We start from the raw sequence: 15,285 nt of genomic DNA on the forward strand, positions 1-15,285 counted from the left end.
CCGGTGGGGGGTGGAGACCCACAAGTCCCAGGAGAGCAGGAGGGTGCAGATAGCACAGCAGGAGCCCCAAAAGCCCCAGGCACAGCACCCTGAGCAGCCGGCAGCATGAAGGAGGGGCCGCCACAGACAGAGGAGCCCCCAGCTCTGCCCTTGTGCCATTGCTGCCACCGGGGCCCTGCTCTGTGCGCAGGGGAGAGCAGGATGCCAAGGCTGCTGCCACCCCTTGCAGCTCTGCGCCGCAGTCAGTGTCCGAGTGCTGTCTGGCAGCTGCAGGGAGGGTGAGCCCATGACAGCCAGCCTTTCAGCAAGCGTTTAACCTGCTTGGCCACAGCACATCTGCCCACTGGCATCCTTTCCTGCTGCACGGGAATAGATGAACAAGCCTGAGGCACAGCCACAGCCAGGGCCTTGGTCCCCAGGCTGTGCTCCCCCAGCCTCAGGACTTCTCTTCAGTTTGGGCTACACCTCCACGCTAACCGCTTTGTGGTCTCTTTGCCCAGTCTCACTGGTGTCAACTGTCCCGTCCCAGGCAAAGCCAGCACACACTGTGCATCGGGAAAGGGGCTGCTCCAACAGGAGGCTGCTTTACAACATCTAACAAACTTGCTGTTGGTAACAGCATCTTTACTTCCCACCTTCTACAAGCGTGTCTGGCATGTGGTTGAGCTCAGACATAAGCAGACACACAACATGGCCTGCAGCCACCACCAGCCGCCTCCCAAGTGACCTCCCAAGACTGGAGAATTGACACCCCATCCTAGAGACAGAGGTGGGGGAAGGAGCCAGGAGAACCCTGCCCTGTCATTTCAGGGCATGCTCAAGCCCTGTGAGGGCTATATTCTGCCCAGTGAGCCCCTGGCTTAAGGCAAGAGGCTTAATTCACAACTGCCAGTTCTACACAGACCCACTCATCGTTTAGCAAATGATAATTCACCTCTGTTCCTCTCCAACTCCCACCCAGGGCCACTCTTTCACTCTGCAGGAATTAACACACCCACGGCACAGAGCCACCTAATACTACAGAAATTTTCTTTTTTTTATTATTAACGCAGAATGTTATGGTGGTCCTGCTGGCATCTTGCAGAGATCAGTCCCATGTCCCAGCTCAAACAGGCTGCCAGCCACCTTCTGACAGAGACACATAAAACCAGCCAGTCGGCCTTTTTTTTTTTTTTCTCAAAAGAGAAAATTTGCCTCAAAACCTGCCAGAGGGATCTGTAGTGCACGGTCCAGAGGTTTCAAGCTCACAGTCTGAGAATCTCTCTGGTTTCTTGTGCCTTCTTTTAAAAAATGAGGAGACAAAAAACAGAAAAGCAAACGGGGACTGAGCCTGCCCTAGCTTAAAAAAAAGACAGTAATTTTCATGCATGTTCTAAAAAGAGAAAGGGCAGGGTCTCAGAGTAACAAGAGCAGAGAGAAGGCAGCCAGGCCTATAGGGGAAACTGCTGCACACTCCGGATTCCACTTCAAAAAGAAGGTGGTGAAAGAAGGACGCAAACACCCATGCACATGTCTGTGCACTCTCACCCCCCCACACACGCAGGGTGTCTCATTATGCATCAGGGAAAGAGAAATTATCTTCCTCTTGGGGTTTGCGGATCCAGCTGCCGTAGCCCATCTCTTCCAGCGTGCTGAAGAAGCACTGCTTGGCTTCTTGGTATGCCGTGGCTGCCTCCTTAGCATCTGAGTACACCGAGAGGTTCTGCAGGTCTTTGCAGTTGTTCTTGGCACATAACTGCTGGAACAGGGCAAACATTTTCCTCTTGGACACACGAGACACCTCTAGCTTTGGTCTGAAAAGGAAGACAAATGCAGCAATGAAGGACATGATGCTCAAAAGAGCAAAGAGGAGCAGAGGGCTCAGGGAAAACCCCACAATTGGATGCCTGCAAGATTTCTTGGCTCAGCAAGGCTCTGTTGTAGGGGCTGGGCTGGGCAATATTTTGTTTTGCTTCAAGAGCACTCAATCACGTCAGTTTGAAATGCCTCTCTCCAACCCTCCCCACATGTAAGGTGCTGTAACAGCACAGAGTGTACTCATGACTTCAGAGCTGCCCCCCTTTCCCCAAACAGAAAAGCAGAGTCAGGAAAGGCTCTTCTTACCCATCTACTTTCCCTTTTGTGCCATCCAACACTTCAACTTCGCTTTCATCAGCAAGACACCAATTCACCGAAGACTCCTTTGTCTTGCCCGTCTGCCTTGCAGAGTCGTACACGCTGACTCGCCCAACCTGCGTAAGAGGTAAGAGGGTTTCTTAATGCTGGTCCTGCTGCACAAGCTCGATGGTAAGGGGAGCCTCTTGCCTCTTCATCCCCTGCAGGCAGGGGTTCAGCTGATCCCAAACTCCTGAGAGCAGCAAGCCCTAGGTTCTTACTAAGCTGAAGGCTACAGGGGTGGCTGTGGTCTCCTTATTCCCAGACCAAGTAATTCCCAGTAACCCCCAGGCACTGTGGGATGAAACAGAGGGGGCAGGTTTCTGGCCATTAACCTCCTGACCCTGGGCTGGAGAGCTTCTGCCAGGTGACTCCCCTGCAGAGCACCTTGGTGAGGCCCAAACCCAAGGGCAGAGGTGGAAGGGGGGGACAGAAGGACGAAGAGGTGCCAAGCCCGCACTACCTCAGGATGGTTAATGTGATACGGAGCCTGGAGCTTTTCCTGCAGCACGTTCCCATCTCTTGCCACGCGGCAGCAGATTGCACGTGTTAAATGACCCTGACTGTACAAGTAACCTGTGAAGACAGACGTGAAGGCATTAGGAAACAGGAATGGCATGGGTGATGGACAGGCCAAGCCCCGAGAATAACAGCACTTCTCACAAGCCCCAGAAAGCTCACAGGCATGTGGATCAGCAACAGCTATGTGTATCCCAGGTGTGTAAGATGAAGGTTATAGACTGCAACATTTCTCACCAAAGACACAAATGGGCAATTTTTGTCTCGCCCTCCTGGATCACATGTGCCTTCTAAAAATCAAGAACCTTGGAGAAAAACCCACTCCACCCACAGCATAAAATCCACAAACTCCCTTTTCACTTCCAAACAGCACAGCTCTGCCAAGAACATTTCAGTCTGTTACTCCTACAGCCTCCACAAACAAGCTTTTCCATCACTTGGGGAAGGGAGGTTACTTGTCACTGCAGCCCAGTTCTAAGGAGCAGGGCAGCACATCCATCCCAGCCCAGAAAGGATGGCAGGTCTCATACCAAGTGTAACAGAGCTGAGATAAACCGGTTCTATGAAGTGTGACAGCAGTGCTCCTTGCAAGCCAAGTATATTCCAGCGTAAGATTTTGTCACTGCAGGACATGGTTCGTAACCGCTCCCCATGCTGGATCCCATCCCACGTGGGCACAATGTCACTCGACTCCACAGGAATGGTACCTTCCCCTGCACAAGAGAATAAAGATTTTCTGTAGAGTCAGATATTCAATAACTCAAAACCCCATTAGCAGCAGCACAAGAAACTATCTTCTATGCACAGGCATGGATTGACCTCTGGAGTCAGTCTGTCACCAGGTTCTGGGAACATTTTAGTATCACATGAAAATGGGAACTCTGTATTGATTACAGACAAGTCATTTTAACATGGCTGAAGCAGAATGAAATACTGCTTGAAAGGGAGGTCAGAGACATAGAAGCTTTGCAGCAAACTTCAGCTGTACTCTTGCTAGTGTGGCAGTCCAACAGACATAGTTGGGAAGGAGAAGGGAGTCTCTCTAATGCCTCCATCCCTTTCACCCACCTCCTTTGGTTCCTGAATGCTTCAAATCCCACAACAGCACCACACAGAGAGGGGTAAAGAAACTCTGGGGCCCCAGAAAGGCCCAGAGGAGAGGACTGGAGCCACCTCACCGTAGAGGGAGCAAATGCACTCACCGTTCTCCACCTTGGTCCGTAGCTTGCCTTGTTTGGGGTTCTCAAAGAGAGGCTGATGCTGGGCTGGCCCCACCACGCTTGCCTGATCGCTGCAGGATTTATCAAAGAGTGCCCCGTCTCCACAAGGCGCTGTGCTAGAAAACAAACACTCCCCAGGTTAGCGCTGACTCTCAGTAAACAGCCAGGGCCAGGGGTGCAATGGTGCTGCTGACACTGGTCACTCCCTGCACAACCCTGCACAAACCTGACGTAGAGGTGAAAGGTAACACTGCTCTTTATTTTGAGTCTCTTCCCTCCTGCTGGCTCAAAAATGCTCTCTTCTGCAGAGGAAGGATTAGACGGGTCATACTTCATCAGCTCACTATAGAGAAACCTGAAAACAACATCATCACGTCAAAAGGCTGCTTTGCTCCTCAGACAAGGAGCACTTCAACCACTGCCCATGCCTGGGACAGGCAGGGTCCCAAGCTCTGCCTCTGTCGCACCAAGTCACCTGCTCCTGCCGCATGGGAGAGCAAAGACCAGGAGCCATGGCTGAGAACACTTGGAAGCCAATGAATAGCATTTGATGCTACAAAAAAAGGCATGAAATCAAGCAGATTTCCTGCCATGCAGAGGACATGCAATAGAAAATAAGCATTCTGTCAGGTGAGCAGAGGGAAGCGCTGGCAGGAGAAAGGAGCCTGGCTGGCTGCTGCTTGCATGCATATGATCCGAGTGTGAAGAAGACTTCAAGGTTGTTAACCTAGCACCTTTAGTCAGCACCAAGTTTGCATTAAGAGTAAACAGCCCCACAGGCAGCTGAATGCAAGCGGTATTATTAGCGCAACCCCATGATCTGTTTACAATGACTGGGTCTTTTATGGCTGCTTCTGTCCAGGGACAGAGAAAAACCCTGAGGTCTCCAACATAGCATCAAGGACTACAGAAAACTGCAGCTTCATAGAGACTCCTGAAGTAGAGTCTGTGCAGGGATTTATTTTGCAAGGAAAGGTGGAGCTCACTGTTCTTGTCTCTGACAGTCTCTGCTGTGCCAGAGCAGCCCAGCAGCCACAACCGTCAAGATTAACAGCTGAGACAGACAGTAAGCAAGGGTGCAATCCTCTGACTTTACAGCGTCCCAGGGACCTGCCCTCAACACCTTCCAGTGCTGAGGAACACACCGAGTATAATGGCAGCAGGCAAAGGCTTTAAGAAAGCAGCTGGCCTTGCTGTTCATAACTGGAAGGGCAGACATTAACAAGGCTAGTCCAACTTCATTTCACTTCAGTTTTTTTTTTTAAAAAAAGTGCCACACTGAATGTTTATGAAGAGAACAACTGTGCAGTTTAGTTGGGAAAAACCTTTCCAACTGGTGAAAAAGGTTTTCTGACTTACCAACGCAAACACATTCGATATGTTTTCCTGAAGCCTTCTACACCCAGACCCAGAAAGGCCAAAAGGGGACCTGGCCTGCAGATTCCCCAGCACCTTGGCTCAGACAGAGCTGTGCTCAAACTGAAACAGCGTGTTGTGTGCTGGCCAAGCAGCCTCTGCAGGATGCTTTATTTTAAGTACATCAGATGCAGCCCTTGAGCTCTTGGCAAGTTTCCAGTTCGGTACTAATTTGGGCACCATTCAGGCATGGCCCCTTCTTATCAGAAATAACTTCCCTCTATTTAACAACACATGGGTAAACAGTAGTGTTAAAGGATCACAGCCTCTCCCAACACAACAAGGAATTGTCACAGTGACATCCCTCTAGAATGGGTCAGCAACTCCGGGCAAGCCCCTCTCCCTCTCCTTCAGGTTTCCCCTTCTCTCACCTCACAAAGCCTCTTCGAGAAATGATTTCTGCATGACAGTCATTCACTGTCTCCCCTTTCAAGCTCAGCTCCTCCCCTTTCACGCAACGATTACCTGAAATAAATAAAAAAAAAAAAAGCAAGTGTCGAAGTCAACACACAGCTTCACAGAAAGAGGGAGGGTTTCATCTTACTTTAAGTTTTACTTCTTTGGGCTCCTGAGCAGCAGCAGCACACTGTTGACTATTAAATCATTATCCTGATCCAAACAGTTAGGAAAATAAAGGGACAAAGAGCACACACTACTTTAGGGACAGCAGAGACTTAAATTGCCACAGGTTTAGGGGCAGTGTCCCTTCCTGAGTGCTTTTCAGCCCACCACTCCAGGTGGAAGCATGGCAGCTAACTAGGAAGGGAGCTAAGGTACATGCAGCTGAGATAAGCTGGGGGACCTTGTGCGGTACAATGCGAGGAATCCAGGCTCTGATGCACAGACTAGTGCGTAGCAATGCAAGCAAAGATTAAGAGCAATACAGCTGCAGGCACATTCGCTTTGTTTTCTCTCTATAACCAGATCACTTGTGACACCACACGAGCCCTGGGAATGTTTCTTGCCCTCTCTGAAGAAGCCTACAGCAACAGCCATTCCCTAGTCATAGCTGACAGGGTATCTAGTGGGGAAGTGAGAGTTCAGCTTACGCTGGAAGAAGCTGTTCATACCCGTTCCGATGCTGACCACTGCTCCCAGGCCCTTATTTCCTTTCCGCATGATGATGGCAGCCAGGATCTTCCGCCCAAGCAGACTGTGCTGGATGCGAGCAGTGAGGGTGTTGAAGCGCTGGTGGCTCAGCATAGCCATCTGATCATGTAGGGTACTGCCACTCACAGGGAGCTGGAACAGGGACACAAGACCAGGATTGCCAAGAGATCATGAGTAGGGCATGGAACTAAACAGCTCAAGAAGTAGCTAACCTGAAGTGCAGCTATCCAAGCAGAAGGCAGAAACACAGAAAACATGAGCTACAGGCAGCACAGTTTTGGGTTGAGTGCATGGACACTATCATGTCAAGGGGTAAGTGAAGTTCTTTTAGGTATTCCTGGGAAAACCTTGTCCAACACTTTGAGTTCTGCTTTGAGCACTTTGATCATTAAGAGACAGCAGCAAGCTGTCTTCCTGGCAGCAAGCAGAATGGGCTGAGGAATGGCCTCCCAAGATTGCCAGGGGAAACCCCCATCACAAAGGAACAAAACCCATCTTGCCTGTTCCCAGACACTCAGCCAAGGAAATCTGTTACTGGCTTTGGAGGAATTCCTTCTCTGGCTGCCTGTGAGGAGACTGCGCAGTCAATCCCATTGCAGACGGGCACTTGCCTCCTCTAGCACTGCTGACTGACAAATCCTCCCTGATGGCTTTTCTATTTAGAGCCACAGCTGCTGTGCTCAGCTGTGCAGCCTGGAACACGGCTTTTAAGAGATCACAAAACTCTAACTGTCATTTAAAGCAGCACAGGTTTGGGACAGCCATCCTGACACAACCAGAGCTTTGCTCTTATCTGATGTATGAGTTTTTGAGCTGACACACAGTTTTTAATGCAGCATGAAGGAATCTGGAAGGAGGGAAAAAAAGAAAGTCACAGAATTAAAAATTGGCATGTTCCTGCTCCACCACAGGAACACACTTCAGTAGCTTGTGGAAGAATCTGATGATAATTTAGCCCTAAAGCAAGAAGGAGGAGTACGTCTGTGCCCTGAGGAAACATCTAACCCACTTCAAGAAAATATCAGCTTATCTACACCTTCAGAGAACAAAGATCTCACAGTTGATCTTGAAGACATTTTTCTGCTGGACTGATAGGCACAGGACAGGCAGGGCTACAAAAGAAGTCCCAGTTTTGGAGGAAGGGGATTTACCTCAGTGATGTTCATCCCTTCCAGGCGCTCAATCTTCTCTGTTTCCCCAATCAGGACTCTGAGCGCTGCATCAGCTGCCTCCTGCTTGCCCTGCTTTTTATTGTGTGCAGTTACAGCTGGGAACCAACGGCCTCCAACCTTTGCCTGATAGACAAACCTATAAAGACAGTAGTGCACCTCTGAGAAACCAAGGAACCTACAGATTTCAGACTAGTTATTAAATTCTCTCAGCGGAGAGACTACAGGAGTAGAGGTAGCTTATTGTCATCCAGACATAAGGTTTGGCAGAGACAGCAGCTCAGCCTGTTGCCATCTCAAACTACATCAGGAATTTTCTCCAGGGCAACAGCAACAGTGCAAAATTTCCTCCTGGACAGATGCAGCTACTTACTTGGGGTCATGGGGAGGTCCCGACTGGTCAATGAGTTTGAATTCTGCAGCAAACCCATTAGAGCGGGCATATTCCAGCAGGCCACTGACAGGATTGACATTAAGGTATTTGATGAGCTCCCCAACACCCTTCGCTTTTGCCACCTTGGATTCATCTGGAGTGGCGATCCATTGTCCACAGCTGTGCATGGACTGGTCACCATGGGGCTTCACAACAGGCTAGAGCAGAGTTAGACAGGAGAAGGCTGTTAAATACTGAGCAGTTGGTATTACCGCAGGCCAAGGACACTCAGCAAACCTCTGCTAGAGCCAGCACGTGACCTTGTGGGGTGAAATCTGGTGAAATATGCAATAAAGGGGAGGGGACCCAACCCAAACCACTTGGGTTTTATAAAGAAGCTTTGTACCTGTTCAGGCAAGACATGGGGTACAGACTCTCCAGAAAGAATCTTCACAGCAACTTCTGCTGCCATTTGCTTTGCTCCCTTCTTGCTGTTTCCTACCACAGCAGGGAAAATTTGGTCACCCATTTTCACACAGTAGCTGAACCTGACAGGACATTATAGCATATGAAAAGTGTTAAGCATAGGCATCTCGATCTGTTTATTATCCCCTTCTCCCAGTTCAAGCTAAATCCTTCTGGGTTATCTGCAATTTAAATCTACCACAATGGCCCTAAATACTCCCAGTAGAGCACTACCAGGTAAGGTACAGGACTGGAACCTGTTCCTGGTCTGACAGAAGAAACAGCATCCTTTCTCTGAAAAAGGGCATTGGTTTTGGTCTCTTTCTGGAGGCAGATGTCTTGAAGGGAGGAGCCATGCCCAGACTACTCAGATAAGAGGAGCACTCAGCTAGGTCAGTGACGAGTCCAGGAACGTAGGTAGCATGCTGAAGAAGAAGGATATTAAAGAAAGGGTTTCTATCCTCCCCAAAGCTGACAACAATATTCCATACCTAGGATCATGAGGTGGGCCTTCCTGAGAGACCAGCTGGAATTCAATCGTGTTCCCTGATTTTTGTCCGTACTCCATTAATATGCTGATAGGGTGCTTCCCAGGAAGCAAGCTGAGATGAGCTGGTGCAGATGACGGCTCTGGCTCTGGATGCAAAGGCTACAGCAAGAAGATAGAGGAAACCAGTTTCAGACTAAACACTGTTTGACCAGCCTCACAAGTAAAGAAAATAAGACTCACCAATTCCAGTTCAGAGTTGTCAGAGGAAAATGCCTCTTCACATTTAATTCCACCGTGTCTTCCATTCTCTGCTTCACTCATCAGGACTTTCATAGCATTAGCTGCTGCCTCCTGTTTAGCAAGTTTTTTGCTCCCTGCTTCTGCTGGTGGGAATCGGCGCCCATTAATCACTGCCTGGAACTTAAATCTTTGAAAGAGAAAACCAAAGAGGCAAATTGAGAGGCAAAAGTGTGGTCTTCTCAGAGCAAGCAAGTAAGACTGTTCTTGGAATTCAAGTGAGAAGGAACAGCTAGCTCCTGGCTGTGAGAGCAAACCCAGGCTGCCATGTGCAGAAGACAAAAATACCAAGGGTGTCCCGACAGCTCTGCATCTGGGCCTCATTTCATCGCATTTCCAGAGCTGTTCGTGACAGAGGAGCAGCTCCAGATTTTGTTCTGAAGGAACAGGATGAATTGCCTTGTTCCACAAGTGCCAGGAACATGTAATGGCTGTATGCAAAAAGCAGTTCAGTTACATCTCCTGCACAGGGATGAAGAAAGTTTAAAAGCAGCCTGCGCTGTTCCATCTGCACCTAGTCATTTGGGGTCACTCATCCCTCTGGCATTTTCCCTGGCTATCCAGTGCTTTCACACCATTTCAGAGAGGTGCTGCCTCACGTAAACATCTCACCTTTGATATTTCTCTCTCCTCCCTGTGAACTCTAACAAACACAGCTTCTCTTTTGTCCTCCAGCCCTATACAGAGGAAACCTGCTTCCAATAAGAACGGGTCAAACCAGATCTGGAGAGGGGTTATGGGGCTGAATCCATTCAGATCCCTCCTTACAAAAAAAACAAACAAAAAACCTGGGACTCCATCTTTAGAAATTAGGCCAATTTTCCTGTCTAGCGGATCTATTGACATATTCCACTGTGGCACATATGGTGCTCTTCAGCGTCTCGCTGGTGCTCAGGAACAGCCATGATTTTGCAAGGGGAAGTGGGACTCCAGAGACTGACTCCACAAATCCTAGTGTCATGCTATGTGCTCTGCTCATGGAAGCCGCTCTGACCTGCTATACCACAGAAACGTCCAGAGTGGGTTCACCTCATCTAGCCCAAGATATCTGCACCCAAGCACTTTGTTCTGGGCTCCCTTTATACCACTTCCAGGGTGACGGCATCTTGAGAGGTAGCTTACAGATACCAGTTTCCCCCTATACAATCAAATTGAAAGCCAAGTGATTAAATCAGATGGGACCTAGCTGAAGAGATTAATCTCACCTCCACTGTTCAGAATGAGGTGCAGGTTGCCAAAACTGGGCTCCTGCAGCTAAATTTTAGCCTTGTTTTGGTTTTTTTAAGCTGCTGCAAGGAATCAAACAGGCTAATCCTTCTAAAAATGAAGTAAACATTAGTGAGCAGGCCCTTCAGGACAAAGTTGAGTGGGTGAAGTTAGTTGAAGTCAGATCATTTTGAGCAAAAAGACAGCTCAGGAAAAGCAGGAAATTTTCTTACCGTGGCTCGTGAGAGGGTCCACTCTGCTCCAGCATGGCAAATTCACAGTGCTGGTACGTGTACTGGGAATATTCGGTAAGGCCACTCACTGGGTTCTTCTCCTGACAAGCCATCAGTTTCTCCACAGGCGTACATGGGAAAGCAGTTTCAAACTGGGCAGCGTAACTGGGGGAAGACTGGGAATTCATGATGGATTCTGACTCATTGGACTGCTTTTTGATAGTGTTCAGATTATCTGGGATATCATCTGTGGCCCACTTGCCATTTTCAGAGTTATCATAATTACTCAAACTGGAGAATCCAGGCTTAGTGTCCTCAGGTGGGGCGGCTTCCGTGTCACTGGCATCACTCTGATCAGTTTGCCCCAAAGGCTGCTGTCCGTTTTCTATACTTTCTTCTTCCGATGTTGTCACGGCTGGTGAAGCTACAGTCATCTCCTGGGGACAAGAAGGAACAGAGGAAGGTGGAAAACCTGACTCAGGTGTGGGATCTGCCGTCTGCATTACCACGCTGGCCTTCAGCCTCATCTGCATCCGCTCGCGTTTCCTGTCTGTCAGGGACCACCGTGGGGGGCTTGTGTTCTGCTTGTGGACATCTCCCAGCTTTTCCAAAGCGCTAAGAAAGGCATTAACATCCTTGGCCCTTGAAAACCCAATGTTTTTGGCAAGGTTGAGCGCTGTTGTTTCTGCCACGCTGAACAAGTAGTTGCAGATTTTGTCCTTTGTCTCAGCCATCACGGGGTCAGCGTTTCCTGAGCCAACGGCACTCCTCTCTCCTCCTCTGCTCTCACAAGCTGGACCTGTGCAACCACCACTGTGGTCAGCGGGGCTTCTTTCTCTCCCTGTGCTTGGGCTAGCAATCCTCCACAGTGGCGGCGTCTCTTCACCTTTGTGCAACTTGCCTTCTCTGAAGAGTTTATACAAAACACGGTTGACCTCTTTCTTTTGAGTTTTAAGTTTATGTGCGAGATCATGAACTGTACAAGTCTTCCCCTCCCCAAGCTTCCTGAAAATATTCAGAATTTCTTGTTCACAGTCTTGTCCAGCAAGAGACAGTCTCTGGAAATTCAGCCTGATGGCGTCAGAATCTCTCTCAGAATTCTCCTGATGACGGTACTGAGGAGGGCAATAACGTGGTGAAATCTCTACCCATGGACGCTTGCTGGAGAACCTATGCCACCCTCCTCTGCTGCAGCTGGGTTGCCATCTCTCTGCAGGAACTGGTGCCGCAGGTCGCACGCCTCTAATGCGTGATTCGTCGTGTGATCCCTGTCCCTGAAGCAAACAGACTTCAGTGTGCCGCTCTGTTAGGAACTGCTGGTGTAAAAAGGTTTCCTGATTAGCTTCTCGTGGGGTACGAGGGCGGTTAAAAAAAACTTGATTAGTGCTGGGGCAGTTACGTCTTGACCAGGTAAGATGTGAGCCTCTGCCTCGACCAGCGCCTCTGTTCATAGCGCACTGCTGGGACACACGTGTGAATCGGGCTGCTTACGTGCCAGAAGAAGGGGAGCTGCGATTCACTCTGCACTCTCCCGTCCTGAACAGGTGCCTGCTAGGAGGAAAAAAACACAATTCAGAACCTATTTACAAAACTATAGGATTCCAGAAATGCAGTTTAAACAGCCTCCCTGCTACTGAGGCATTTCAAGCATCTTCACCTCGTCAAGCTTTCCTGTTTTCTACCGAGTCTAAATTATTCATGTAAACACAAATAGCAAACTCTGTGTCTGCCCAGCACAGAACTCAGCAGTTGGGAATCGCAGGCAAAGTTAACCACAAGAAACAGCTTTCATAAGAGCAACCCTCTGTTCCCATTGGACTGAATTTCAAGCTAGCTGCACAGGCGCGGTTTGTCTGTTCATGATGCCTTCTGTTGAAGGCTCACCTTGCGCTTCAAAACACAAGTGAGTTTCACTCCTCTGCCCTGAGGGAGAGAAGAATCTCAGACCCACTTTCCAATTGGAGAAATGGGGGCACAAGGAGGTAAAGCAGCACAAGGAGGTGAAGCAGCTCACACGGTCACACAGGACAGAGCTGCAACAGGCTTGTAATGGTTTTCAGACTCATGGCCACAAAAGTCTGAAACCCCCAAACGTCCTTTGCTTCCTGGACATTATGTGACCTGTAGAGGTAAAGCACCATGCCACAGGGGAAGTAAATCCATAACACACACAGAAATTGGATAGGTCCGCAGCTGGCAATGGTATGAAAAGTTTTTGTGACCGCAGCCCAAATTTAACTCATATCACACCCAGCTGTGCCACCCCCCTCGGGTACAGGATGTAAGTCTAAGCTTTTAATATGCTTTTTAAAAATAAGTAACCCAGCACAGGATATATTCTAGTTCTTTGACAACAGCTGGTTGTGAAACTGAGTGGATAAAAACATGCAATTGATACCTGCTGCTAGGTACCCGTCTACCTTCTTCCCAGTGACCTTTTTAGGCCACCTATCTTCATAAAGATAGTTTTTCAGATGCAAGTCTTATCTTCATAAAGCTCCCTATCTTCATCAAACACACCTCAAGGCCAACTGAAATTTCCCTTTCATTAAACAAGTTCATTAATGGGCCCCAACTGCACCCAGCTGCCACCACCGTGGCTTATTTTACCAACCCAGACAAACACGGGCTCCACGTGTAGTGAGGAGGGTTCCCCCCTTCCCAGCTCCGGGGGGCGGGGAGGCCACTGCCCCCCTACTCAGTGAACTCGTTTTAAAAGTGACCCCTAAGCCAAAGGCAGGACAAAAATCCTGGCAGGCAGGAAGAGGGTTTTTTTAAAAATGCTCTTACCTCGGTCTCATCCATACACCAAATTCCCTTACTTTCTGAGAAAATAAACGGAGAAAAGAAATCCCGAGCCGCAGATCATCTCCCGGAGAGAGGGGGGGGCGGCTGCAGGCTACCAGTCACCCCCACAAGATGGCTGCAAGCTCCGTTTCGGTTTCGGTTCCCGCTCCCATAGCAGCCTCCCCGCCCCGCCCGGGGCCGCCCCCTCGCCCGGGGAGTTCGCAGGGAGGAGACGCGGCTCTTCCCGAGCGGGAGGCAGGACTTAGGGCTTTCCAAAGTACCCTCGGCTTTGCGAGCACTCAAAGTCCCGAGCTTCCTTCCCAGCGGCGGCCACAGCCGGGCCTGGATCGGGAAAGCGAACGCCGGAGGGAGGGAGGGAAGGTCCTTCCCCCGGTCCCCGCGGGGACTTCCAGCCCCGGGCTGCAGCTGTTCTCCCGGTTTGGAGAGGTTGCCACCTTAAACTAAACCCCCTAAAAAGATCCCAGAGACCAAGGCAGGACACGTCCTGCCCCACACCCGCAGCCCTTCCCCGAGCAGAAGCACGATGGGCCAGCACAGCCACCCTGCGCCCACGCCGGCAGACGACAGCTCCACTCGGCCTCAACCGGGCGAGGCCCCCCGAGGCCCGGAAGGCGCCGTGCGGGAAGGCGGGCTGGGCCGCGGCTACCGAGCCGGCTCCCGCAGGCCGGGACTCAAGGAGACGAGCGGCACCGACGAAGACACTTTATTCCACGCGTTCGGCCTGCAAAGCGCCCGGGGGAGGCGGCAACCCCTCCCTACCGAAACCCCGGCCCCGACAGGGCCCCGCGGCTGCTGGGACACGATCAACGCCACGTCCCCGAAGCTCGCGGGGGGCTGCCGGCGCCCAGCGCATCCCCACCCGGCCCATGTCACCAGGCCCGACGGGAGTCGCGGTGACACCCCGCGGACCGGGGAGGCAGCTCCGCCCCGCCCAGGAGGCCCGTAAGCGTCCCCGACGCCACTGAAGGCCCGGCGGGGCCCAGGTTTTAGCAGCGAGGCGAGACCTGGAGCCGGGCCTACCCCCGCGGTCGTCGTCGCCGCCTCCCACCCCCCCCCCCCCGCGCCCCCTTACCCCCTCTGCTGCCGCCGCTGGGGCTGCGGCCGGCGCAGGGTGATGACGCACGAGCGCCCTCCTGCGTCTGCGCGGGCCGCAGGGAGCCGCGCCGCCGCCATCTTCCCTGAGGGCAGAGCGCGGCGGACATCTTTAGCCAGGGCAACGTGGGGCTGTGCCGCCGCCGCGGGCCAAACGTCGCCTGGCTCACCGTCCCTCGCCTGCTCCGCTGCGGGAGAGGCTGCACAACCCAACCCAACCCCTCCCCTCCCTCGGCCGGGAGGCAGCAGTCGCTCCCGCTGTATCCCGGGGAACCGCCCGCCACCGCGGGAGCGGTCGCCCGAAGCAGCGGGCCCGCGCTACTGCGCATGCGCCCTGCGCGCCGCCCCGGGGTGTAGGGAGCCCCCGGGTTCGGGGGGTATCGGGTCGGGGGGTGCCATCCTTCCTCCGTGGGCCCCCATTCCCGATAGCTCCACCGTCCCCAGTGGGCCTTCCCCCCTCCTCCGTGGGCTGCTCATGGCCCGCAGGGCCCCCGTTCCCTATGGGCCCTCCATGTGTGGTGGGGCTCTGCTGTCTCCTGTGGGCCCCCCATCCCTCGTGGGGATCCCGCCCCCCCTTTCCCCGTGGGGCTCCTTCTTGTTCCATGGGCTCCCCACTTCCTGTGGGACTCCCCTCACCCCCATGTTAATACATTCTTGTTAATGGCCCTCCATTTGAGGCCAGAGTCATGTCCCACCCTGTCCCACGGTCCTTTCCAGGAAGATGGAGACGTTC

General features: G+C 51.6%; 1 protein-coding gene across 4 annotated transcripts; it reads right to left on the reverse strand.

The window, feature by feature from the left end:
- Nucleotides 1–1,012: 1,012 nt before the first annotated feature.
- Nucleotides 1,013–14,626, reverse strand: ADAR (adenosine deaminase RNA specific). 4 transcript variants are annotated; one of them, XM_075041011.1, is made up of 15 exons: nt 14,533–14,626; nt 10,653–12,203; nt 9,157–9,343; nt 8,918–9,075; nt 8,368–8,509; nt 7,962–8,179; nt 7,571–7,727; nt 6,380–6,551; nt 5,681–5,774; nt 4,120–4,248; nt 3,876–4,009; nt 3,204–3,386; nt 2,618–2,730; nt 2,104–2,231; nt 1,013–1,793 (listed from the first exon to the last, which is right to left on the reverse strand). In XM_075041011.1, exons 2-15 carry the CDS (start codon nt 12,101–12,103, stop codon nt 1,553–1,555), a joined length of 3,507 nt encoding a protein of 1,168 aa, XP_074897112.1. In that variant the 5' UTR covers nt 12,104–12,203; nt 14,533–14,626; the 3' UTR covers nt 1,013–1,552. The 4 variants fall into 4 exon arrangements, with proteins under 4 accessions (XP_074897112.1, XP_074897113.1, XP_074897111.1 ...); XM_075041012.1 differs by lacking the exon at nt 14,533–14,626 and adding an exon at nt 13,443–14,484 and having other exon boundaries at nt 10,653–12,200; XM_075041010.1 differs by lacking the exon at nt 14,533–14,626 and adding an exon at nt 13,443–14,484.
- Between the last annotated feature and the right edge of the window lie 659 nt (nt 14,627–15,285).

The sequence above is a fragment of the Buteo buteo genome, chromosome 11 (genome assembly GCF_964188355.1).
Source record: "Buteo buteo chromosome 11, bButBut1.hap1.1, whole genome shotgun sequence".
NCBI lineage: Eukaryota > Metazoa > Chordata > Aves > Accipitriformes > Accipitridae > Buteo > Buteo buteo.

Bases quoted from the DNA above. Each gene is read 5' to 3' on its own strand.
- ADAR (XM_075041011.1), bottom strand. From the start codon at position 12,103: ATGAACAGAGGCGCTGGTCGAGGCAGAGGCTCACATCTTACCTGGTCA. The intron at 7,728-7,961 runs GTAAGTAGCTGC...CTGTCTTTATAG, and splicing joins GGACCTCCCCATGACCCCAA to GTTTGTCTATCAGGCAAAGG. The intron at 5,775-6,379 runs GTATGAACAGCT...TATTTATTTCAG, and splicing joins AGTGGTCAGCATCGGAACGG to GTAATCGTTGCGTGAAAGGG.